Here is a 27,343-nt window from a genome sequence, read left to right as displayed (position 1 = left end):
ACACACACACACACACACACACACACACACACACACACACACACACAGGATGGGTACAATTGTCTATATATAAATGAACAGACATGTTTATAGTTACAACACTGTTTAATATAGAGGGATAAAGTGAAAGAAAGGAAGACGGAGAAAGAAGAAAACACAATATGTAATTGAATAGACAGCCCATTGTCATTTGCGTTTTAACGAGCCATTTCTCACATTTGTGATTCAGAGCTAGCCACGGGAGATTAAGAAACAAGCATGGGACAAAAAAACTAAAACAATTAGTTCAATTAAAAACATTGTTTCATTTGGTTGGTAGCCTGGAGCTAAGGGGCAATAAAGCCTACCTAACCCCCCCCCATCCCCCTTACTCAGTCTTTATTAATGACCTTTTCAAACCTAAAGAAGGATGCATATTAACAATAATGGCTGTAAAAATGTCTACCTTCCCTCTACATCTATGCACTTTCTCCCTCTGTCTTTATTTATTTTTCTCCCTCACCCACACACGTGTTAGTAAACACATAATGTCTTTACATAGACCGTAAGCTGAAAGACCAGACACCCAAGGGAACTTAAGGTAAAATGAGGGACGTTATCAGACTTCATTTATTTCTATCTAACGGCTAGATGGGCTTAATACGAGCTGATCTGCCTCAACATTTCCACGGTGTGTGGACATGGGGGCAAGGAGAGGAAGAAATGTGGTTTATCTGGGTGGAAGCATGCTTGACATTAGATGTATTATCATTAAATCATATCTCACAGCTATCTGGGTTTGTAATGCGAGGGGATTTATTTGCACATCTACACAATCTATGGAAAAAGAAAAATACCTTTAAGGAACACGGGTGTAAGTTGTGCTACACGGCAAATTTACAAGAAAGCTGCTTGACATGTTCAAAATATTTATGTATAAGGGCTATCAGATACCATACTATATGTATATACACCCCATTGATATGGTGGTATTGCTTTTGACACACTTTATAGGTTATAAAGTTAGTGGAAATTTTACGCTGCTGGGAATTAAACACATATGATGTCAGGTGGCATATCAAAGCAGAGTAATCCTTTTTTTTTTTTTTTTTTTTTTTTTTTTTTAAATCAGTAGCAATTTTGTTATCCAACTAATTTGCATTTTAGATTTTAACATGGCTATAACAATAACGTGCTCTACAGCATAGAAAAAACAGATTGCAATGTGCTGAATACAGGTGAAAAAAGTTTAATACATTTGAAAGAACGCATGTATGCATTTCTTTATGACTAGATTTTAAATATTGTTTTTGATAAGAGGGCATGTCATAAGGTCTGGGGCTCTGACTGCGGCCATGTTCCATCGATAGCCTTAACTTTGGGATGGACGGGGCTTCGTCTCTGAGGATCTCAAGCTGCACACTGGCTCAGAGGGAATTAAGAGGTCTAACAACTGGCGAGACAATGGTGTTTTAGTAATACACTCTGTCTCTTGTCACTTCACTGAGGTACATATACAGATTTAATTACTACTGATATGTTTTGTGTACCTTGACAACATTACTGTTTTTGGTGGCTATATGCAATTGTCTTTTCAGGGTTTGTGAAGCAGTTTGTAATGTGCAACACATTCAGAGACATACTCGAGGCTATACCTAAAAACTGGACTACTTCTTGGGCTTGGTTGGACATGAACAATCTAATTGTTCATGAATCAGCATGTTGACAAAAACACACGAAGCACTGAGTACATAAATGTATAAAAGAACAGATTGTTCAGTTGGAGAAGCTCAACAAAGCGGGCTCAGTACAGTTCACTTTCTCACAGTCAATTTAGATATTCTGCTGGGAATCGTACTGGAGGAGAAAGCATGTTCACAAATACTAACTAACTGATTTAGATGCAAACATGATAAAGATATTCACTGCTAACTTTACTTAATTCACATTCCCTGTTCGTGTGCATGTGTGTTCCATGTGTGCTATTACTACTGTGTGTGTGTGTGGGAGGCAAAGGCCCCTGCCTGCCACAGTGAAAACGTGATCACTCTCATATCCTTTTAATTAGTGTGTAACATGTAACAACAGCACCAAAGGCACAAACTCCTCTTGAGGTATAATCTAAAAATAAAGAAAAAAACAGGAAAAAAAAAACTTGGCCAAGCTAAAACTTTGCTAAATGGCAGAACATGACAACTGCAAGGCACATGTTCACAACATTTACACTGCAGTAGGAAGCCGCCACCATCCATGTACACTATTCTACTTTATTATGATACGCAAGTAATCACTACTATTCACACCACTACTCAGACATTGTGATCACAGTCAAAAAAAGAGCAAGGTGGGAAATATATTTAGCCATAAAGAAGAACCCATAAAAGTCTAATGTGTCAAAATACAATTTCTCTTTTTCATGACAGCAGAAAAATGTGGTGACAGCTGTTGTCATGGGCTTGTCATCAGAAGGACATCTTTATATAAGAACACAGCACACACACACACACACACACACACAGCTGTCACAAGGGTCTCATCATCATAAGAATGCCTGAAGAGAGGCATGTTGAGTCTGCTGTCAGATGTTAACCTCATAATGGATGAGCCTATACACACACAAATACATACACATACATACTGTTGAGGAGATTTATATCTGACTTCAGAATTCAATCTCTCCCACACACACACGGTCACAATGTAATCAGGAACAAACACTTGAGCTGTCCTCATCAACTAGATTGCTGACAAGCGGTGTCCATCTTGAGGAGGAGACAAACTCATCAAAGCTATAAAGTCAATGTGATGATTGCGACCTATAACTACTTTTGATGTCAAGTGAAGGCTTCTGGTTGAGAGGCGAATGAGGCTCAATACTCAGCACTCTCCCCGTTAAGGAATAGGCAGATGTACAGAGGAAATTAAAGAGCAGCACATTTTAAAGGGCAAAACTAAAACATAAAGCAGCGATGTGATCCAGGAACACTGCCAGATGTCTTACCTTGTGGTCATAGGGGTTGTAAGAGTGGAATAGTTGGGACAGCTCTTTAGTCCTCTGCTTCTTCTGTAAACAATGAAAAGAAATACAATACATTTTAGATTTAAAAGCCACACAATAGCCATGTCACACAATGCATGTAAAATACAGCTAAAAAGACCAAAACAAACAGACGGGGCTTGATTATCACTTCATTAAGATGTAATTGTGGATAGTAGACTATATGGGTCGATTAAAACCCATTGATCTGGATGGGGAAAAACGGCCCATTCATAGGCGATGTCATAGGTCAATTGTATTGATGTGTTGTACAAATGAATCACCTGGCAGCAACACTGATCAGTACTTATATACTTTATATATATATATATATATATAACTTTTCATTACTTACAACACTATAATCTAAGATAAAATAACGTCGCAGGTCATTTCCTCATCCTCTGTCTTGCAGATAGAAAAAAATACATTTTGTCATGAATGTGGACACACAATACAGTTTCACTCATGTTAACTTATTGGGTCACTTAAACAGAAGAACATAACTATGGCCGAGCACAACGCCGACAGTAATTCATTAAATCTGTAAAATATGGATGGAACAGAGGGGGGGAATGATTTGCCCACCAGCTGGGGCAGATAATATTTCTCATTTGATTCCATCTCAAAGTCTGGCCTTAACCTTGCATGTCCTTAATGTGTAATAAGATGCACAAGCGTGAGACATGACTGTTTGATGTGTGGCAGTTGTTAATGCAATCAGTTACATGAGGCCGATGCAGTTACAAAGAGTGCTAATTAGCTTGCTGATTAGGCCATGTCTGGCTAAGGGGGGGAAGGATTTAAGCTACAGTAGCTAAAGGGAGTACGCATGCATTGCTATGCTCTCTTCTCCTCCCTCCCTTTGTTTTTTACAGCGTATGGAAAGCGCAAAGATTCAATGTCCTTAGGCCAGATCTGTAGAAGAGACAACCTACAAATTGTTCTGCTATCACACACAGGCATCATTAAAGTGTGACAGTCAAATGCAGCTTGAGGATGTGGAGCAGAGAGGGATGGATGCGGAGACGGAAGAGAAATCTATTTATATTCAGGGGTGTGTGGTCAAGTTGAGGTAGATGGACAGAGTGACAGGGTAATGTCCTTCCCGAGACGGGTAGAGTGGATAGGATAAGGTGCAAAAAGAAGCAAACAAAGGGAACGGAGCCGTAGAAAAGAGGAGATGTGGCCAGCAAAGTAAACAAAGTCCAAGGAAGCAAGGTGAAATAAAGGTATTAGGGTAGAAGTGTTTAAAGGCGGCGATTGTACTCCTTGCCCCTCCGCCAACTACCACTTTGACTGTGTCTCTAGTGCAGCCCGTCCTTTTATCACTGCACCTATCATCGCTCCTTGTCCTAGTCTCTATTCCTTCCATCTGTGTATTCCTTGGCCTCTTTTCCTTTTACACTCTCCATTTATACCCTTCTCCTACTGAATCTGTGTCCACCCAGGGCTCTCGTGATCCACACAATCCTTTAATCATTGGCCCTGTCTGTCTGCCATCCTCTCATTCTTGTTTTCACCCAATTCCCTCTCGCTCTCTCTGTCAAAAGGCTCTCCAGAAACTCAAAATCCTCTCTTCTCTTGTTTTCTTTGCCTTTCCACCTTTCCCTCAGGCCTCAACCTCTCCCTCGCTGCACGTGTTTTTCTCCAGTGAGGGGAAACTCATACTAATCATTCCGTCTCTACTCCCTCACCCATCCTCCCTCTTATAAGTCTGTCCCTCTACATTCTCTCTCTGCCTGGAGCACCTGAGGTGAGAGCAATTCTCTCATCATTGCTCCTCAACACCATTCTCTCTCCTCTTTCCATCCCTTCATCACTCTCACCACCACTCAGTATTCGGTGATGCTCAACAGTGTGAGCGTGTGTGTGTGTGTGTGTAGCTGTAAGACAGATGTAACCGCAGGTAAGGACTTCTCAAACCCCCAATGAGCTCCCAGCAGACTTTATCCAGTTCAGTAGAACGCACACATACACACAGCACTCCTACAAACACACACACACCACAGGCACAAATACCAACATGTGCTCCCACATTGATTCACACAAACACAAGCTGGAAGAAAAAGACAAAGATGTGAAAACATGCGGAATACAAGGTAATTCGAACGCCAACATGGAAGCAGAAGGAAAGGAGTCAACTGAAAGAGAAAAGGAAAAACAAAAGACAGAACAAAACTGATCACAGAGAAGATACAAAAGAAAGATCCATTCCTAAAGTCCCACCAGAAACAGGAATGAACCTCTCATTACAGCCGTGTAGCTTTTTTAAAATGATGTTGCCACTTTCATGGAGGTTAGGAGGTGGACATTTTAGATGGAAAAAGATGGCTTAGGGGAAGTGAGTGAAACGTTCTCATTATCCCACAACAGCTGTTGCCGGAGTGCCCTTGAGCTGAAACTAACCACAAGTTGCACCTGTGGAATTAATCGGTAGCCACTTGCAGAATCCCGCACCGGGGAGACGGAAATGTGTACTTTTTCTGCATGTGCCTTCATTTTGTATCGTCCACCTGGATTACAGCAGTTTACACTAAACAAATAATTACATTGATGCCCTTACTTTCCAATACTCTTCTGACAAGAAAGAAACATATAATTGGTCAATACACCGATCGCTTTTCATACAATATTGCAATAAAAAATCCTGCTTGATTGAAACACAAAAAGAAAACATGTGAAAATACAACTGCAACCTGCTTCTATTACAGACCTGAAATCTGTATCTGCATCACCAGCTTTAACATAGACCGCCCTGTCAAACGTCAGTGGTTCATGTCGGTACGCCGCCTCTCAGCAAGTCAGTGTTACCTTTTCTCGTCCATCGCATCTTTAATTCTAAGAGCTTTATTACCGTGCTGCACAATAAAGCGTCTGTAAACAGGTGAGTGTGTGTCTGTGAGCGTGCATGCAATGTGGTTCATCAACCAGAGAACTTAATCTAGCATGCCATCAGGGTTGTGTTAGAGACAACCCGGCAATGCAAAGTCACTGTGTGTGTATCCGTGGACCTGTCACCGTGGTGATGATGAACGATGGTTGTTACCATTCTGTCCATCTGTTGTTGCCCACAGAGACGGATGCTGCGTCTAACGGGAAGTGACATTACATGGATGTTTACACTTATTCATACACCGACCCCGAACACGTGCAGGAGCAGTGGAGACAGGAGCACACACTCTGCTGCCGATAACATTCAAAAATATATGCGCTTCATGAAAACACTGCTGCTCAACATAAAACTAGTTCCTGTAAAATATCCACACAATGCCGTGAAGCTCTGAGGGAAGATGTGCAACTCTTGAGTGCAATTACACTGACTGAGCTACGATTTCTTGTCTTCAGAGCGGCAGCTTTTTAAAAAGGTATTGAGTGAAAATGATCCAGCAACTAAAGACCAACAAAGACCAAAAATAATCTCAAATGTGCATGCACTTATCAAGTGATTGAAGTTATAGTCAGTAAAGATGTCTATGTGTGTGATGTCAGCATGCTGTAGCTGCATGCGTCAAGATTGTTATCGGCAAACACTCTCAAATGTGTTTCAAAGGCTTCAAAGGTTTGTAAGACAGTGTTTTTTGTTTTTGTGTGTGCATGCGAACACACACAGCAAGGTCCTCCTCTTGGTTTAATGTTTGTGTACTTCAGAGAAAAAGCTTAACATGTGATTCTCTGACACTGAGCAGTAGAAGTGTGTGTGTGTTTGTGTGTGTGTCTCTCTACATGAGCAAGTTCATGGATGTCAGTATGCCTGTGTGTGTTGTGGGGCAAGGTAACAGTGATCTTGCCTGAGCCTACACTGTATAAGCTTCTGGCTCACCAGCATGTGCCCATTTGTCTTTCCCTAATGACAGACAGATGTTGGTGCTATAGAGCCTACACCCCTGGCGCGTGGGCGTGCTATATTACTCCAAGATTAACCTTTGGCATAATCTGTGTGTGGCTGTGTCTATGTTAATACTTCCTAAAGGCATCACAAGGAGCGTGGTCACAAGGGTGACGCTGTGCATGTGTGTGTGCAGAGGTCACTAGACATAACATGTTCCAGCTATATTGACCTGTGTCACATCTGCTGCATGTTCTGTACACAAGGCATCCTGTTAATTGGTAGTACATAGAGAGAAAGATATACTATTTGATTTTGAACCAAGATCCAGCAATGTGATATGCTAAATATAGACAGGAATAAGGTCATATGCGTGTGTGTGTGTGTGTGTGTGTGAGCTATGGTCACACTCAACATAGATGAATTACCCTAAATATGCTCTTCATTATCAGCAGAGACTACTGTGATTTCATAATGTTATTACGACACATATTCAGGTCACTAAATCAGTTCCATGCAGTGGCTACACTCCTTATAAATCTCAATACCTGCACTATGAAACCTCACCTGTTAAGACTGCTTTTAGTCAAGTGTTATTCTCTCCCCTGGTACGCATGCGAGAGAGTAAGTGTCTGCGTTGGAGACAGATAGGGGAGAAAGCATGCATGTGTCCAGGCCTAGATAAATGATCGTGAAGGTAGGAGATGGAGCTACTAGTGGCTGGCCAGCTGTTTCACTTTGACAGCTGCCACACTGGTGCCTTGTGGGTAATGGAGTTCTTAACCAATTGCAACCAGGGGAAATTAAAAACACTGTCCCACTAGAATAGCTAATATCCTTCTCTATCACTTTTTTTTCTCCCTTTTGCTCCAGCAGCTGCTCATTCTCAACCACTCCTTGCATACCAACACACACACACACACACACACGCCGTCACCTCACAAAGTCCATTTATCAAGGCTAAGTTCTAGCCACCTGGGGATGATCATGGAGATCCAAGCTAACAGCATTCACATCCCTTTATTCTCAACATGCTCCCCTCTCTCCCTCCATCCCTGTGGTCTCCTATTCTTTCCATCTGCCTCTGCTCTCCCCTCCATTCTCTCATATATCATCTATTATAATAGGTAATAAGTTACATCTACAGATAGCTCCAAACACCTGGACCACATCGCAGCTGGACCCGCTCCAGCTCTGTGGGGTTCCATTGCTTCACTCACTGACTCACTGAGACAAATCTATCCTTGTGTTTTTATAACAGTCAAATTAAATATATTTTAACATTATCAAAATAGTTCAATGATCAAATATTAGTAATAATAGAGTAGTTTTTTCTTCTTCTTTGGATTAATTAGTTGTCGCTACGTCAACAGCCAACTACGTGCTTAAGTAATATGCGGCCAGATGAGGAAAACCAACTTGGCAACACTAGCTGACTGGTATAATATGTCGAAAAAGATATATTGCTTTGGACAAATGGTTTATTCAAAACATCAATAATGCAACAGAATAATGACAAAACTAGTTTCCAGTATATGTGTGAACCTTTCTCAAACCAACCACATCAATTCTCATTATCTAGTCCTGCCCATTACCCTGAACACACACACACAGGCTTACACAATCCAATACTTGTGACAGTGTGTGACTCTTTGTCTTCTGAAAAATGGGGTGTATTGATAGTTCATTAACCAGCTCATCATACAGAATGTTGTCAAAACACTTGATCCTATGGACATGCCTAAGCACCTCGTACCAAAGGCTCAGCTCTAGACATGTTCCAATGGTGCAATGATCTACACCTTGCTCATGAGTTCAAAACCACTCTGGATCCATCTGTCCTGTGAGGTACACTAAATTGAGGAACATTAAATAACTGAAAAGGGTGTTTCATGCAATCTATGTAAATTAAAATCTGCTTCGCCTTCCATTAATAGTGATGCAAATAGTGGAAAAGGCAAACTATCATGTCTGCGTACAATACTGATAAGAAAGCCTAAATATCTGCGCTTGCTTTTAAAGGGCAGAGTGTTCTACATTTGTAAGATCAGTGTGAACCATAGACAAAGACCACCAGCTTCATCACAGCCAAATGGTGAGACTGACATCCTCACACATCAGCTGTTACATTTAGTAGGTGAGCACTCATAGTGGCCAATTCAATGTCTGGGAGCTTGTTCCCCTTTAGGTCACACAATGGGCATCTCCCTGTCGCTGTTACTTTCTCTCTCACATCGTTTCCTCCATCTTTCTCACTTTCCCTTTCAGATTCTTCCTCCTTCCTTACCTTCGCTCCATCTCTCTCTCAGGCCTCCTTCTGTCTCTGCTTCCTACTCCATCTAGTTCTCCATCCATCCCTCCTGTGGCTTTTCAACACAGTTGTGTTCCAGACAAACCATCTGGTGCAATTTATTAATGACTGACCCTACATGGCCTAGACATCGCCGAGCTGCCACCACTTGCTGTGTGTGTGTGTATCTGTCTGTAGGTCTGTGTGTGTATATATGTGTGCAAGAACAGGTGCATGCTGACTGATGATGTGATGTTGTGGGCAGCTTTAACCACCGAAGCAGGTGTACTGGTTACGGGGAGCCTAACATATTATTCGGACACTCTCTCTTTCACCTTTTACTTTTCCCTGTCGAGCACAAATATACTCACAATTAACTTACATTTAAACATAAACGTGACCAGTGGAAATGCAGGATCAAAATGTGATGTGTGCTCTTGTTTTAGGCAAAGAAAAATACAAAAATACAATTGTTAAAGATTGTTGTGATTCATACTTAAATAAACTAGCTATCAAAATTATTACATATGAACAAAAAGGCTGATTTGGCAATCATATATTTCAACAGGAACAAGCAACATGCTACATTCTGACAATCAAAGAGCTGCTTTTGGAATAAAGGATGGATGTGTGTGGGGGAAAAACTGTAAGAAGAAGAGAAGCAGTGATGTAGTTGTCCAGGGACTGATCCCCCTCAGACTCACTCAGCTTCTCCTCGGAGAATGAAGAGACAGGAGAAAAAGAGAATGACTTATGAAGACGTTCCACTTGAAAGAGATGTGTCAGTACTTTCATGGTAAAGAATGAGAGAGCGCAAATACACGAGGAGATAGAACATATGGTATATTGTATAGCATAATGATGTGGTTCAAACGACAGAAAAAAGGTAAAAGAAAACATTTCAGGATCAGAACGCATGCATGCTGTCTATCAAGGTAATGATCTAAGTAAGCAACTATGAATGAGCCTAAGCAGTGTTTCTTTCTGCCTTTTGTAGCTGTATTAAATAAACAAGGAGCGGAACTTAAGCTGACCAAAATATGTCTTGCGCATTAATACATGGTAATAGATGAGCATCATCAATATATTGAGCAGAAAGTATAAGTAACACTGAAGGTGCTATAGAAATATCCAAGTTCATAACCAACATTACTTTTTATTTACACTCTACTCATATGTTACAGATGGAAGTGGCTCCACCAAACAAAGATGTAGCTGATAAACCTATGAGGAAAAGTTCAAGAAAACGCTGGAAGTGCTGATGGTGATGTGTTTAATATGTGCGTCTCTTTTCACACTCACCTTTCAAACAATCATGGCTTCATGAGACTATAATTGTTTTGTGTGAACACAAAACTGCTGTCCATGGAAAAGAGGATAGCTGCTGTGTGAAAAAAACTAATTATAAAAAAAATCTAAGTATAGTATGTAGATGAGTCATAAAAAGTTCTGAAAAGTTACATTTGCTAATGGCTCAGACTCTACCCGGTGAGCTAAAGCAGACCACATAAAGCCACTGGGGAAGAAAGTAATCAAAAATCATAGTATAGAAAAAATGGAAAACATCCATCGTGTGCTACCTTTGTGGCCACATCATGACGATCACATCTCTGTAAATTTTATAAATTGTCAGCTAAATTTAGCCCAAATCCTATTTGTCAGATGAATAGTAGTGAAGCTGCTTCCGTGTCCTTGTCTACACTCACCACATGTGCTGGTACTTGCTCCATCTTGGCAGCAGGTGTTCCGGGTCTGGAGTAGAACTGGTTGATGAAGAGACTCGGGAATCGATAGAGGTTCACCAGGTCTACCGTCTCCTGGAAGTCTTTCTCCGTCTCACCGGGAAAACCGCAGATTAAATCTGTAGCAATGGTTACACCTGGGACCCTGAAGAAGTAACAGAGAGAGAGAGCATTTTATCAAGCCATGTAAAACAACTGGTGAAAACTTCTGCTTAACTTCTGGTGTTTCAACGAAATAGCAAGATTACCCTTGTATGATCAGTATGATCCTTCTCTAGATCAAAGTTAAAACAATACTAGAGACCATCTTGCGATTGGATCTGACCAGCCCCTTCCCTACCTACCCCACTACTCAGCCCTTATTTCGTTCTCAATTACACACCTGTAAAGTTTCGTGACTGCGTTATGTGACGCTATCACTGTAACAAAACATCAACCTCCAATTACTGTTTGATCAATTATCTAAAATTACTGCTCAGTAAGTATTTTCCCACTGTTGATACTTGCCTTTCCCCATGGACTCATTTAGCCAATCATACCCTGATTAGCAACCTTTGCTACCAATCATAAGCTATTGATAATTGAACCACTGGTACATTGGATTCATCGTAGCCAGTGGGGTGTTGGAATAAATATATTGATTGGTTCTATGTATTGTTTGAATTGACAGCAGCTGGATGGCTTGCAAAATTGCTCCAAGACTAAATGATGGAGGTCTGTCAGAAAACCATTTATCTCGAGCGTACATAGAAAACGCATGCTGTTTTGACACGTCGGAATAAAATTTCAATGAGTATGCCTGTTCACAAAAGCATTAAACATAATCTCTGATTGCTTAAGTAGCTGCAAATTACCATAAAGAGATAATTTAGCAATATGACCATTTTTGAAGGACACAACATTATTCTAAATTCAAATTATTTGTGACAAGCTGGCACTCCAATTGACTGTTTTTTGAGGGAATAATAACCAATGCAGAAATATTTTGAAAATATTCTCAAAAGAAGCCGACCAAGCCATTGATAACCGGCTTTCTATGAGATATCTAGATGAAGTGGAACAGGAGGCACTGGAGCCTCTTAATGTAGTGCGTTATAGGGCAAAGTGTCCGCTACAGGAAGCCATGATGTCATTAGTAAGAGAACAACTGAACAGATTTCCATTGAAAGACCTTTGGATAGAATGGAAGAGAAAGACCAGAGTGACCGAGTTAAGTATCATTCACCAGTGATTCGGGCTTGCTTTTTTTCTATAAACTTTAATTTGTATCTTTCTTCTTGGCACTACTTCTCTCCTCTTCTCGGATTCTTAAACAAGCATCTCACCTCCGATGTTGCAATTCCTTAACTGTATATGATCCTACTTCCACAAATCAAAAACAGCAATGGAATGAAAAGTATGAATATGAAGAATCTATCTCTCGTGGAGAACTGTAAGACATTAAGACAACAAACACACACACACACACACGCACACGCACACACACGCCCGACAAAGACAGCTCGACAAAGACATTAAGAAAAGAGTGGAAAAGACGTTTTCTCAGCAATCGAACACATGATGCATTTTTAATTACATTAACTTCCTGCATATGCACCCCGATGATAACCTCTGACCTATTGATGAGATCCAATTGGCTTACGGTCATTAACATTAACCATCGGCCTGCAGGCAGAGGCATCCTTGACCTCTACGATCTGCCTGACAATTACTCTATGGAAAAGTAAAAGGAAATAAATCAAAGACTAAAATCTGTGCATTGAATGGTTAAATCGACAAATACATGAATACTTTTCTATTTGTGATTAAAATTGACTTCTTGAATGCCCCCCAAGCAGTGGTTCTAAACCCTGTGAGAATCGAACACAAAATGTTTTAATCCTTTACTTTGTTAGGTAAACAAAGGACAGCCTGTAGGCTTTCTACCATAATTAATCAAGTTAAACGGCCTGAGAATGGAAAGATACGACTCGTTCCCTACTGTGTCGATGTATACCCACATTATGGTCATCAGCAGGTAACATTCAGAAAGTGTGCGGAAGTCCAGAAGCCACATTAGAGGGAATGTGCGCAGGCTATGGGATCCAATCACATAAACATTCTTCTCCTACAGGGATTAAAGGAAAGTTTGAATAAACTCACCATATTTATTGCTATTAAATGTTCTTGTCGCAGGAGTTTAAAACATTAATAGACTCCCCCAAGCCATTTAATAACTACAGCAGGAGGGAAAGTAAATAAAATTAGCAATGTCAACAAACAAGCACATTTCTTTCTAGCCTCAATAGATAACCGTCTGCTGCATCTCCCCAGGGCCGACATATCCAATTTGCAGTGGCCCTTTGGTGGTAGTAGTGGTGATGAGGTATACTGTAAGTAGCCAGTGTGTCCTATTCATTCTTGCAGCAGTACTAAGAAAATGTACACCATTACTGGGAAAAAAAAAGTACAATTCAGGCCAGGGGTGCAAAGTAACACATGGAGATAGAATACTGAGAGAAAAGGCAGAGAGAGAGACTGGTGTGAATTGGCTTTTGGGGATATTCTTGGGGTGGAGGCTAAAGGGAGAAAAAAAACATTCACGCACACACACCGTCATTTTGACACCTCTGTCTCTCCCAGATCTAAGGGTGATGGAGGTGTGATGTGTGATACTAATGAACAAGAACCACACTGATATTCTCCTTGTTAAAAGGAGAGAGGAGAAATGTATCTTGTTATGTTCACCTTTCAAAAACAGAGTGTATGAGAAACACGGAGAGGCAAAGAAACAGGGACAGAAAAGGAGAAAGACGAGAAAGACGACAGATGAGGTGTTAGCTCAACTTGCTTTTAATTAAACCGAAGCCGGAGTCGGGCTCTTCTTGAAGCCTAAAGACTGAAAAACAAGTCTAACTTGGAATGAACTTTTGTCACAAAGTACTCAACATTTTAATGGCCAATGAGATTTGTCATCAGTTTTATGTTTCCATCCATCACATGCAAAATTTAAGATGCAATATATCCAAATACCTGTATAAATACAGCACACTAACTGTATTTGGGGCATTGTCACAGTAAACCAGGACATATCTGAAAATAAACACGTTTTAAAAAAGAGAAATTAGTGATCTAACCAATAAACGGGGAACGGCAGAGAATGCAGATGCAAAGTAAGAAAAAACACTGACAGAGCAAGACTGGACTCTTTGTTGTGTGAAAAGAAGATTTACAGCCAGTATCTGTCAGATGAGATGGTGTCTGGTATGTCAGGCCTGGAGAAAGAGTTAACAATAATTAGTATTGACAAAGAAAGATATCAGAGAGAGTATTCTTTATCAAAAGACGACAGTGGTGTTACATCCTGTAAGATGCAGAGAGCATCCCAAGAGTAGGGCTCAATGCATAGACTGATATACGCACAGTTAGATAAAGACGAAGAACAAGACACGGGCATCACAGTGTGCCAAGTTCAATCAAGTCAAAAAAGAACAAGAAAATGTTCAGAATGGTGATAAAAAGGAATGTATGAGAAAATGTAGCTTGACATTTTATAACAGGCAGCAGTTAAATGAAGAATATAAAGGAAATCCTCCAATGTTAATCACCTTCATTGCTTTTCTTAAATGTCTGTTTATAGAAGCTACATGTAGTTCTCTGTTTAACAATGTCTGAGAGACTATGACTTGTGTTTTAATGGAATGTAAACTAATGTCCGGTGAATATGTATATACACCTCTATGATGAGCGAGAGGAGGAGGATGGACCCATTTTATCAAAAGCTAGCAGTCAGTCACTAGCCTCATGACTAGCGCTGCGCTTCCTGTTGCTACTTCAGAGTAGAAAGACAATACGAACCCTGAACTCCCTAATTTATAGAGATAATCGGGCAGGAAAATAAGTGTGTGTGTGCTTTGTTCATGTAATTTCTCCTCCTGCCCCATTGAAGCACATCCCTTAAGACAGACGCCTCCATTAGCCTTAATGCACTTCCAGTCTGAGTTAGCATTGAGACAGGGAGAATGTGTTCGTAAGAGACTAAAGTCTTTTAATTAAAACTCAAGATAAGCACACAGTCAGTCCCCCATCTGCCTCAATTGGTTGAATTAAGCTTCATAAAACGCGCCATTGTCTTCAGCACAATTATTATCAACTCTTTGTTTGCCGAGGCCCGCCATACGTGCATGCATGTGCATATGACTTCCCATGTAAACACAGCCATCCTCTTCACCATATATTCAAAATATGTGCATGTGTATGCAAGCGTGTTTGCAAACCAGATGCCTGTGAGCGGCCCCCGCGGTAAGATGAAGGCAAGACCGTTGGGACAGACGAACGCTGAAAAACGACAGCAATGGAAAAAAAGATGAATGTGGCATGGAGGTGTACAGAGGAAGGAGTTGGGTGGAGGAATGGAAGGATCGAGAGTGGAAGAAAGACAATCTGGGAAGGTAAACATTTGCCTATTCATCTGTCGGAAAGAGACCATGCAACCCATCTGTGCTGCAGTGTGTGTGTGTGCTCTCTGAAATGTTAATGTGTGGCGCAGTGGAGCCGCTGTGGCGTAGGAGTCGGACGGTGAAGGGAAAGAGAGATGTGGTGATGAGAAGAGAGAAAGGAAGAGATGCATTGTGGGGAGATTTGTTGTAAAGTGTTAAAACTTTGCCGTCTCGAGGAAACTCAATTGGTGAATAAAATCTAATTAACAAGTGATCCGGCGGCTGTAGAGCAACAGCTGGGGTGAGAGTGAAAACAAATTCGACAAGGACAAGTTTGAAGATCCACAACATATTGTGTGAAAATGATCTTCAAGTCAGACAGAATCAGTGCTTGGTGCAGAGATGCGCGGCGGGGTTTTCTCATCGGAGCCATCGGTCCTCTCCAATACTAACATTGACAATCAACTCCCGATGTCACAAAGGGTTAAAACAAGACTCTCCCCGTAAGATCGTCTACCTACAGCGCATCAATGTTACCGTGCAACTCCATCAATGACTTGTAGACAGTTACTTTGCCAGCCCGTGTTTTTGTTACACCGTTAGAACAAAAAGCTTCTTTTTTTTTTTTAAATGATCAAAATAATTTCCTCTGAATTATGTAGCAGCAGAAAGTGGTTTCTTCAAAATGCTGCCAATAAGTCAGGGGCCGAGCAGGTCTCACTGAAAATACTTGAAAAACGAAGCTGGCTATAAAAAGAAATCATCTATACAACAGTCTAGTGAAACGGACTTGACCCTGTGCAGTCTGTAAAAGATCACTCTCTCTAATACACAATATGCAAAACAGCAGTTTTAAAAAGGTCATCCATAATTCCTTTTGCAGCAATTTACTGAGACTAAACTTCTTTTGAAGGTGTGATCAAAACCTCAAGAACATGCACGTGTTCATCATTACTGGTGCCTAAAATACATTCAATGAAAAACTGTTATTTGCATTGTGTTATCCAGGTCACTTCTTTCTTGGTTTGTAATCTTAATGTGTCTTTGTTTATTCCAAGGTGTGATATTCTACCCTCATCTACATGTTTCTCTCTTTTCTCCATATTTCATCTTTGCTATGAGAGTTTTATACTTTTATGCCTTTCATTATTATGTAATCTAAATAATAAAATCATCTAATGCGCACGTAATATATCTATAGCAGAACCGATTCCCTCCTGAAGGAGAGTCAGAAGGAACCTAAGGACGGGTGAAGAACAGGGGCACTTGTGAGGAGTGCGAGTAATCACTCAGACACTTAAGTGTCTGATTCAGCCGTGGCAGCTGAAGGTAATGGCACTGTCATGTAGCAGCTCAATTTACAGGGAGAGAGATAGAAAGAGAAAGAGGTGTGCTTGGTTATCACTCACTTTCCTCAACCACTTCCACCATCGAGGATGAAGGAAGGGACTGTCGGAGCTGGTTGAGGAAGAGCCAGGTGACTGAACAGATACCAGGAGGATTTCACACAGATTAAAACTGGACAGCCAAACAATGGCTCTCGCTGTGGCTCTCATCAATGGCTGTGAAAGTACTTTGGATGCCGAAATGACACTTACCATGACCTCAAAACCTTTGGAAGGGCTATTAGTAGAAGTGGATGTATACACTTTCTGATGGTTAATATTCAGAAACACAGACGTTCTCAATGAGTCAACTGTTGCAGCTTCCAATGCAGAACAAATGATGGAAAAAAATGTCTAAAAATCACCACATAATGCAATGAGTATAAGAGGCAAGTTGGTTGTTGTATTCTGGCATTTTTCTCAAAAGTGATTCAACGACTGAATGTGATGCAAAGGGAGCAAAAGCCGACCGCTGTGTGCCGGAGAGGAGAGAGGCGACAGATTGGTTAAATGGCAAAATGAGACAGGTGATGGCTTCAGTTGCTGTCAAAGTGTCAGAGAGACTTTCTAAACCTGCATGTCTCGCTCACGCTCTCCTTAAATCCTAGCTTTCTCACAGTTTATCTTGTGGGTTTAGAGAGTGGAGTGGGAAATGTTTTTTATTGAACTCCTAACACATGCATAAGCAGGTAGTGCCATGTTCAATTCACTGTGGCAGTAGTTAGCACAGATATATATAGAATATTTGGAAAAATAGCCATCACAAATGTCTGGTGTCCATGTTATGATCATCCTTTTTTTTAACTTTGCTTATTTAGGTAAAGTCTATCTCGTCATCTTTCCAATAGGTCATCAACTGATATTGGATAAAAGTCCAAAAAGGGTGTGTAAACACGTTGGCTGTGCTGTTAGTCCATTAAGTGAATACCAAGTCATTGCCGTGCAACATAACCTCCATCTTTCTCTGTGGCGGGTCATTTGTAAAGATCGAGGTGGCTGCTGGGGGAATGAATGGACGGCCAAGTAAATAATGATCCCACTGGAGTCATCAGTAAACTTTATCATTTAATGAAACAGCCTGAACACAGCCGAGCAGAACTGCAGTTCAATTTAACACACACACTTACACATGCAGACACAAGCATACTTCATTAGCCTTGGAGAAGGGTAATGAGAACACACACATACACATTTCATTAGTCTGAGGGAGGAGTAATAAGGGTGCACACACACACACACACACACCACAAATCCATTCACGCAGTTACTTTATACACACACACACACACACACATATATATATATATATATATATATCTGCCTAAGAAGGGCTGCAGTGCAAAGGCATGACACTCTTGAATGTCTAGCCAGGCGTTAAATGGACTGTACCGTTGCACTTTATTTCAATTTAAACCAACCTTCATCGACATACCCACAGTATGCGATTCATCATTCCAATCACGCCGTGTGACCTGCGCAGATATGGATAACATCAAAGCACCAGATAAATGCTGGACATAAAAGCCTCACCTGAATCGAATAATTGCTCATCTCGCTTTGAGTCCCGGCTCTTTTGTGCTTTCTCTATCAAGCTGCTCACCTGCGGCAGAATAGAAATGTTGCTCATTACATAAATTGCTAAAACAAGGAGCTACTGTTCTGTAATTCTCAAAAAATGACAAATATTGAAAATGTTTCGTAGTTAAGTGTTTGGTGACTGTTGGGCTAACATGCTGAAGCTGCTGCTCCTGTTGACAGGGAGGCTACATTTGCTTGGCTAGCAGGTCAGTTATGAGTCTTTATCAATGTTGGATACAGGTACGGCTAAAAAAGACTTCTGCAGAGCAGCAGCAATAGAAAACCAGGGTGACGTTGGTAGTTTTGCATAAGACAGGTGATTAACTGACTAATTATTTTTAACTAACTAACCATTTTATGAATCACTAAGCTGACAGTCTCTAGAGCCCAAGAACAGCATCATATGAGCTTTTCATTCGAGTGAGGAAGAACCTGTGAAATCAATTAGTGCCCCTTTGATGTGTGATTCCTCCAGTAAAATGATCTTTGATACATCCGACAGGACAATCACTCCGACATTGAGATGACTATCTGGCCAATAAAGGGAATTTAAGTGTTGTATCCACTTTACCATAAACTAGATAAGGTAAACAAATCTACATGAGATTTTTACATTTCTCATTCATTGACTAATCACCAAAAAACATAAATGAGAATTTTAGTAAACAAGCTGAGTGACTGCATGTAAACAATGAAAGTCATTTTAAAAGAAAATGAATAAGGACAACCATTATCATTGTAGCCAGTGTTTCCTATGCGTTCTATTATTGCTCCTTGAAAGACTATGTGCAAGCACACCAGAAGCAAGATTGCTCATGCAACGCGAGGCTCTGTTGTAACAAATAGGAGCTCAAAAAATGTATAGTTATTTTTTGTACATGAGTATATGATAGCAAACTGTAAATAGTGTATTAAGGTAGGACAGTAAATGTTTGCAATAGCTGTTAATGCCTTGGGTTACAGAGCTGACCATGAATATAATTCATATAAAACCCAAGGGACACTAATAGTAGATGAACTGAAATGATATGGGGTAAGAGGGCATTCCTCAGGGTTTAATCACTAACACTGCTAAACATTACTTAACCTTCAAGCTCACTATTTTGGCGGCAAATTTCCCTCGCTGTAGACAACAGTGTACAGGAATTTAGAAACACACACCCACAACACAGAAGCTTGCCGCCAGTGACAAACGGATGATAGTCCATCAACTGGGATTGAAACTGTGGGGTCAAAATTGAGCTTTTGAAGGCAGGATGAGTCAAACAGTGAGCAAGAGAAATATTATGTGACGGAGGGACAGAAAGCTGAGTCAGATGTTGAAACATGACCGTGTTCTTACATGTAGCTCGAGCTGTGTGCACAGGGACACGGAAAGTTAACACTTTACTGCCTCGTTACATGCTCGCGAGAGGTTGTTCACATTGTACCGCCACACAACCGTACTCCCAACCATGCAGACATACCTATTTAGATGTTGGTGTGAGCATTCTTAGTCCAACCTCTGTGTGTGTGTGTGTGTGCAGCCAACACCTACACGTACTACAGGCTTTCTAATCAAACATATAACCAATCTCTGGTTGCTTTTAGATAAAGGTTTTTTCCGACATGATTTTTTCCTTCCCTATAATTATTCCGGTACCTGAATTGGCACATACCCAGTGTCGATCCGATACCAGTTAAACACACACACACACACACACATACATATAGATGTGTGTGTATAGACACGTATATACACACATAGACATATATGTAAATATAAGTACACACACATATATGTACACACGTATAGCTTTTTTCATCACCGTCCTGGAACCATCCAGAATCCTTTTACTTTGTTATTGTCATCTATAGTGGTAATTTATCTATAGTTAGGGTATATAATAGTTGGGGTTGTTAAATGTGCTTTGATTAAAAAAAACATCTTGTCATTAGCAGTTCTAATTATATAATATAAACCGCTTAGAGCTGGTGTTAGGAAGCTAAACGGGTCATAATTCCCTCTCTACCATCTATTTCATATTGAAGTAAAACGTCTCCTTTAAACAACTGTAGCTTCTTGCCAAAACCTACATTTTCAAAGATCGCATTTGAACACATCATGATGAAGTTATAATTCACCCAATACCAATTGTTACGGAACAGACCATGAACGTAACATAATGTTATTCAGCCAAGCAGGACTGTGCTGTCAGCCGGATGCTAACAGCTAACGTAAACTAGTTCTCTTCCTGGACAATATGGGGTGCATGACCGTGTTAAACCACAGGTGTGCAGGACTGAACGGGTAGCGAGCGACATGTGTTATTGTTGTTCATTTGTAGCATAAATGAGCTGATAAATGATATGACAACGTGATAACAACTCAACTCAACTTTTAGATGCAACACGATATGTTATTTTTTCTGTATGTTTGATGAAGCCACATTTAATTTATGACCCATAAAACAAACAAAACCTTGATTGAACAAGATTCACTGAAGTTTTGAAGTCAGAGGTAGAATAACCTGAAGAACTGAACAATATCAGATCAACAGTCCGAGTCTCAAGGAAAAGTTAAACTCACACAGTTTCAGTTTGTACTTGGTGGAGTTTGCTTGTGTGGAAACAAGTCAATCTGCTTTCCCACACTAATCTACAAATATGATTTGATTTATGGAAAAAAATTAAGCAAACAGAGAAAATGTGTAACAAGTGAGGAAACTGTGGTAAGTCAAACATGGAGCACAGATAACCTTGAAGCTCGTGAGGCAAAGCAACATTAAAGCATTTCATTGATAACAGCGACGATGATAAACTATCGTCAGTTAGGAAGAGACAATATTGACTGACCACTTCTGTGATGTTTGACCAACTTCTCATTTGTCATGAAAAAGATAAGCTGATAATGAGCAAGAACCTGGAGCGAATAATACCATCTTTTCAACAATGTCAGCAGTGTTTTTCACTTTAAATTGAACGGGGTCAGAAAAGTATTATGGGGATAAAGTTCAAGGGAGAAACAGCTTGTTCTTTCTGATTTATTCTGGCGGGGTGTGTTTATGGGTTGGATTGTTTTGCCACCTGCTCTTTGAGGCCACCGGCAGGCATCGAGTTTCACTGCTGCTCCGACATGTTTTGAAGATGCACGTCAGATCGTTTGTTTTTAAAGCACTGGTATCGGATCAGTACTTGGTATTGGCCAGTATGCAAATGCTGGTATCTGAATCGGTATCAGAATATCTCTACCATCAGAGCAGTAATGGTCCTGCATTTGCGAGAGTGTGTGTGTGTGTGTGTGTGTGTGTGTTCTAATCTTTCTAAAGACAGGAAGGATAGCTTCTGTGGTCTGGGAGACTTAATAATAAATTAACACTACTTAATGAAGGAAAGCTTAACTCCTGTAATTATAGTGAAGCTGTACATATCCTGTGTGTGTGTGTGTGTGTGTGTGTGGCTTGTGGAAAGGAAATGTGGTAATCCAGAGTGTCAATAAAACAGAGATGTGTTTGAAACTGCCAAGAGTCATTATCCACAAGCCGTTTCTCCTTCTAAAGTGCACACACGCACACACACACACACACACACACACACACACCCACACCTCAGTGTCAACTTGCTGTGAAGGTAATGACTCGTGCTTCCCTTTTGTTTAAACGGAGCCCATCGACAGCGCTAGACTTTCTGGCACATACAGCCAGGTATGTAGGCAGGAAGGCTCTCTCCCTCCGTCTCTCCTTCCTGGATTAAATCACTTCCACACACAAACAAACAGGCAGCGGAAAGGAACAGCATAAACAAGCAGACGCTGATACGTGCTATTCCCATAACTATCTGGAGGGAAATCTTGTTCATATTTGTTTATTATTCACAACAGAGTAACCCTTAAACAGGTAGATTGCAACTGGTGGAAAACTCAGTGTTGCTTTAGTTGTATGTGTGTGACAGGGGGCTGGACTACAGAAATATAGACAATCAAGTATATTGTGGACCTGCAGACATCATCTGTTACTAAATGCTTCAAGAGTCGACATATAATCAGTTTCCTGATCGCAGGAAAAAAGGTTAGCAGAACCAGAGGCTTCGCACTGCTGTTCCTGGCCAGTTGATTTGTGAGATGTATACGTAATACACACATCCACTTTGCACATTGTTAGACAACAACAAAAGGCTTTATCAGTGTGACTTTTCTCACGTTCACAATAAAACATGGACGTAGCTTTTAAGGGGTGACACCTACTTGCCATTTGTCACCGTGATTGGTCAGCTGTGTGGTGGGGAGGAAGTAGACACAACTGTTTCCGTCACTTTTTACATGTACAAACGTGCACAAAACTATGAATGTCTTCCAAGAAATATCGTCTGAAAATGTGTTGTTTTCCCCATTATTAAAATGATATCGAGTCTCCCACCTCTCTGTGACAGCTGGACTTTCACTTTACGTCCCGTTTGGAAACAACTATTAACAGTTGTGATTTCTGACGTGGTGGGACAACATGTCGTATGAATACCTGCGCTGCACAGTCAATGCATGTCCGTATCTCTTTTTAAACGGATGTTTTATGTTTTATTTTTACAAACCTTACATTTTTCAACGAACACACACTTGTATATTTTGTATTCCCGCAGAGATGTTTGCCCTTTGGATTCCTTAAATCCATAGCTCATGGGAGATAACACATTTTCTCCATTAATTAAAAGCCTTCTTCACACAGCCTGTGTGAAGAAGGCTGGAATGTTGCACCGGTACTCCACATCGCCGCTCTGTATAAAAGGTCCTGACAGGGAATGATGGGACAGAGTTGTTCCACTGTTAAGCAGGAAGCGGTGGGTAGTAAGAGTGCCAAATGGATGTCTTTGTAAAATGGACAACCATCGAGCGGGATCACATGCACACTGGACGCTGTTGTGTGACACGTCACGTTACTTTTTGTCCCGTAATGCCAGCAAGTTATCTAAAATAACATAAAATAAGCAGGTGTAGTGGCAGATCTTCATTACGGCACAACTAGAGAATCTCTGTGTACAAGGGGCCAATTAGAAGTGGAGGCGGATAACTCGAGGTAAATGTGGAGCTGAGAACTTGGAAATCCAATGGAGCAGCTTACTGGGGAGTTTATGTGTGAGAGACGTTCCCTTTGCATGCGATGACTAAACTTGGCTTTTCTTATTCTAGATGCGTGGCTACATTAGGGTTTAGATATATAGACAGAGAAACCGTTCACTGCTACATTTACTTTACTTTCTGAATGATCAGCTGGAGGGAAAGCAGACGAGAAAGCAGGGGTGATAGGTTGGGAAGTCCCAACATTGCGGCAGGTTTACGCGGCAAACCTGTCTCGCTCGCCTCTCTCTCTTCCCGCCTCTCAATTCTTTCCCTCTCTTTTCTTTTGGTTTTTTATTGCTTTTTGTTTTTTCCCCCCAATGCCTCAAGGCAGCTGCCGCCCCTCCCACTAACTATTCCAGTGAAACATTAGCCCTGGCTGATACCTTAAACCTTTAAGTGCATGAGTGTGAACTAACTACAGTGCGTCTTCAACAACAAACGAGCAACAACAAAGCGAGAGACTGGCTCCAATCTGCACACAGACACGGCGCAGTCACGCTACTGATGCATGTGTCCTGCCATAACCCAGGGAGGTTTGCTATAACCCTGTCTCTCCTCGTGACTCATAGAGATGACTAACACACACACGCACACACACACACACACACACACAGAGACAGAACACAAACAACGGTCTTGGAGCTGTTTGGAGAAACAGTTGCTACACTCAAGAGAGACGGAGATACGCACACAGACAGAAAGTTGATCATCAACAGTCACAGCGCCACTCGTCCAACACATAGGACATTGCAACACACTACCACCATTTAAGGGGCCCTTGATACCAGGAAGCCGAAGCAATCGATTGACGAAGGTTTTGTGAATCAGATATTGAACTATGCTAAAGGAAGCATCTGTCTGATTCTCATGGTCACACCAAGAAGGATAACCTTCACCTAATGCAATGTGATTAATAAACCATTTAGTCACTTATACAAGTCTTTAGAGTGTCTACAAATAAGCTACTTTTTTTTTGCTCTGAATACAATATTGTGTATCGTCTTTTGTTTTATTGCTTTGAGATTGGAGATGAATATTAGTTCTGCCACCTCTAAAAGAGACACATGGCTGTCTCCCACCTTAAACCACAGGACTATGTGGTACGGCCATGACCAGACAAATTCAATAGGACAAGTTCTTCATTTATGGGTAACTTTGGTATTTTTCTCATGATTAGTATGCAACACAATCGGAAATTGGTCCAGTATTGAGTGGAAGCGCTATGGACGGTAGCCGCTGACTGAGTGCTATGTAGCGCTGCCAGGGCAGAGTTTGGTGTGTCGGAGTACAGAAAGCGTAGCTTAGTGTAATCCATTTTGTGAATACAAAGTATGAATATTAGCTCTATTAATTACCAAGACGTTTGACCAGTTGCACATTTTAAAAAATGTGTGAAGAGATAAAATGTTCATTTCACTTTACAGCTCGTAAAATAGACTTATAATGTGCTGAAAATCAAGAGAGCAGCCAGAGACACGGCTCTCTGGTAGCTTTAGAATAAAATGATTTTTGGGCGAGAGAAAAGAGACGTTATTCACCTTACAGCTCTTTCTTTGACGTCTTTTTGTAGCGATTGAAACAACACGCCACAAAACCTGTCAAAATATTTTGTTGATGTTTAAATGTAATCAGGTGCATCTATGAAAATGTTTTGACTTGCAGAAAAATAAGTCAAATTATTAGTCAAGTTATGTTAAAGGTCGGAGTCATTTGTTTTAAGCAGTACACAGCTCATGAAACCATATCAAAATATTGTTCATATTTCAACAGCTAAGACGATGAAGCAATTGAATTAAACACAGCCGAGCGATGACCACATGGAGGTTGAAGAGGGAATGCTGGACTCCCATAGGTTATGTTGGAGGTCAAGGGTCATTGTACCGGTCAGCTGCTGAGATCACTCAAATTAATCACCTGCTGACCTTCCCAAACCCTCATTCCTTTGGGACCAGAACTGTAAACACTCCACAGCTGCACATGCCCTCACAATGTCATAAACTTCAAAAATAAAGTGAATAATGGAGCGCTGCTTTCCTCTCTAGTTTTGGCTTCACAGCATTATTCTTGCTCTCCCTCTTGCATGTGTCTTCTTGGAAGAAGGCCCTCTGTGGCCTGAGAGTGAAAGGGCTTTCAGAGGTCAGTAACAAATAACCTCCAGAGAAACAACCCTACCACCCCGAGGGAGACCACAGACCCCTTCATCTATCCCTCTCTGTTAACACGATGGCTTACACACCCTCCCCCCTTCTGCTAAACCCGACTAACCCTGAAGTTCAACATTATCATTGCCAGATTCTGCTCCTCTGCACATATGCAGCACCAATCCCCAACCCGCAGATGCATTACTATTCTTTTTCCCGGCGTTTCATGTCTGGCCCCAGCGAGTTGACACTTAATCCTCGAGAGTAGTTGAGGGAACATCAGCCCAGATGTTATGGGCAAACTACGAAACAATCCGCTGGCCACGTTGGCTCCCTCTGTAACAGCCTTATTCCACCATAACAGGATTTGCTCCATACATCATTGCATAAAGACTGTACTTCATTATGTGATATTAATTGATAGAAGCAGAGAGAAAGGGGTGTACAAAATATGCTCCGTGCTGGCAGACGAGGACAAATTAACCGTTTTAATGAAATAATTATCATACTGATTGTTCGAATTATGCATTGCAGGAAACAATGTTAGTTATAACAACTAGGAAGAATGAGTTATGTCAGTCAAAGGGTATATTTAATGCAATTCTTCTACTAGGATATGGATAGCTTTAGAATAAGTACTTGCAGTGTGAATTAAGATAAATATCAAAGCAGAGAACAATGAAATTATACACACTATTAAAATAATGTCATAAACCCGGCATGAGAGAATGAATAGACTGGAGCAGTGTGTGTAGAGAGTCGACAATGTTCAGACACGGCATGTGCCCCGATTTAAACTTCATCAATTCATACCAACAGCAGTTTGTGTTGTTGCAGTAGTGTTTGCATTGTTCCCCAGCACATTCACGGTATGAACAAACCAGTCTGTCTTTCATAATGACCACAATCTTCAGCAACACAGAATTGATTTTCTTCCACCAGTGCATCTACACGTACTTCAATAAGGGTCAGAGAAGCCTTGGTTTGCCATTGACCTTTAAACTCTCTGCATGTTGAAGCGTGGGACGAATCAAACTGTTCGAACAAGCTGTCGTCTGGTCATCAGTGTGAAAAATGAACTCTTTTCTCCCCAGAGTGCAGTGTTTGATTGTCTCCCGGGAAACTGCAAATACTGTAAATACTTAATTACCGTGTCGTAGATTTGGTTGACTTTCCACTGCTGGAACGTTGCGGCATTGTTCTATAGAAGAGCATGGCGAGGTTTCATGCTGTAATCCTTTCCAGTTGTTTCGATGGAACAATTGTGGCTTTGATTGTTGTAATGGTAATATTTACTGCTTCACCGAAAAAACATTTATTTTTTTAATTACACAAAATATCTGCCTGCAGAAAACAAAATAAAGAAAAGGCTACCAACATACCTTTATAAAATGACTCAATAACTTTTGCCTTGAGTTTATAATGGAGTTGAAGATCCATGAAGGATGTCAAGAAGGGAGGTCTGATGTGTGTGTGTGTGTGTGTGTGTACACTGGTTCTCTCTGATAAGGAAGGCCAGAGGCGTTTGAACCTCCATGACCTCTGCAGTGTTGGTGGCATTAAGCTGTTTGTGAAGAGAAATACATTTGTCTTCTCCTGTGTGTGTGCGTGTGTGTGTGTGTGTGTGTGTGTGTGTGTCAGATAAGCTCTGACCTCACACAAACCTGCACAAGGTTCCTGTCTGTTGCATTCTAAGAGGTAAACTTAACATGGCTCAACAAAGGACCAACTGTGAGAATCTACATTAACAGCCACCTGTGAGTCTGTCTGTGTGTCTCTCTCTCTCTCTCTCTCTCTCTCTCTCACTTACACACACACACACACACACACACACACACACACACACACACACACA

General features: G+C 40.9%; 1 protein-coding gene across 1 annotated transcript in view; it reads right to left on the bottom strand.

Annotated features, from left to right (window-relative positions):
* cdkal1 (CDK5 regulatory subunit associated protein 1-like 1) overlaps nt 1–27,343 on the bottom strand; it is a 174,306-nt gene that overhangs the window by 53,479 nt on the left and 93,484 nt on the right. The window contains exons 8-9 of the mRNA XM_031875335.1: nt 10,842–11,022; nt 2,981–3,043 (exon numbers count right to left, since the gene is read on the bottom strand). Coding sequence (XP_031731195.1) covers nt 2,981–3,043; nt 10,842–11,022 — 244 coding nt within the window. The remainder of the gene's footprint in view (nt 1–2,980; nt 3,044–10,841; nt 11,023–27,343) is intronic.

Source organism: Anarrhichthys ocellatus, unplaced genomic scaffold (genome assembly GCF_004355925.1).
Source record: "Anarrhichthys ocellatus isolate YVR2014 unplaced genomic scaffold, GSC_Weel_1.0 scaffold89, whole genome shotgun sequence".
NCBI classification, from domain to species: Eukaryota; Metazoa; Chordata; class Actinopteri; order Perciformes; family Anarhichadidae; genus Anarrhichthys; species Anarrhichthys ocellatus.
The sequence above is the reverse complement of the archived record's forward strand: the minus strand, read 5'-3'. Positions and strand labels throughout refer to the sequence as shown.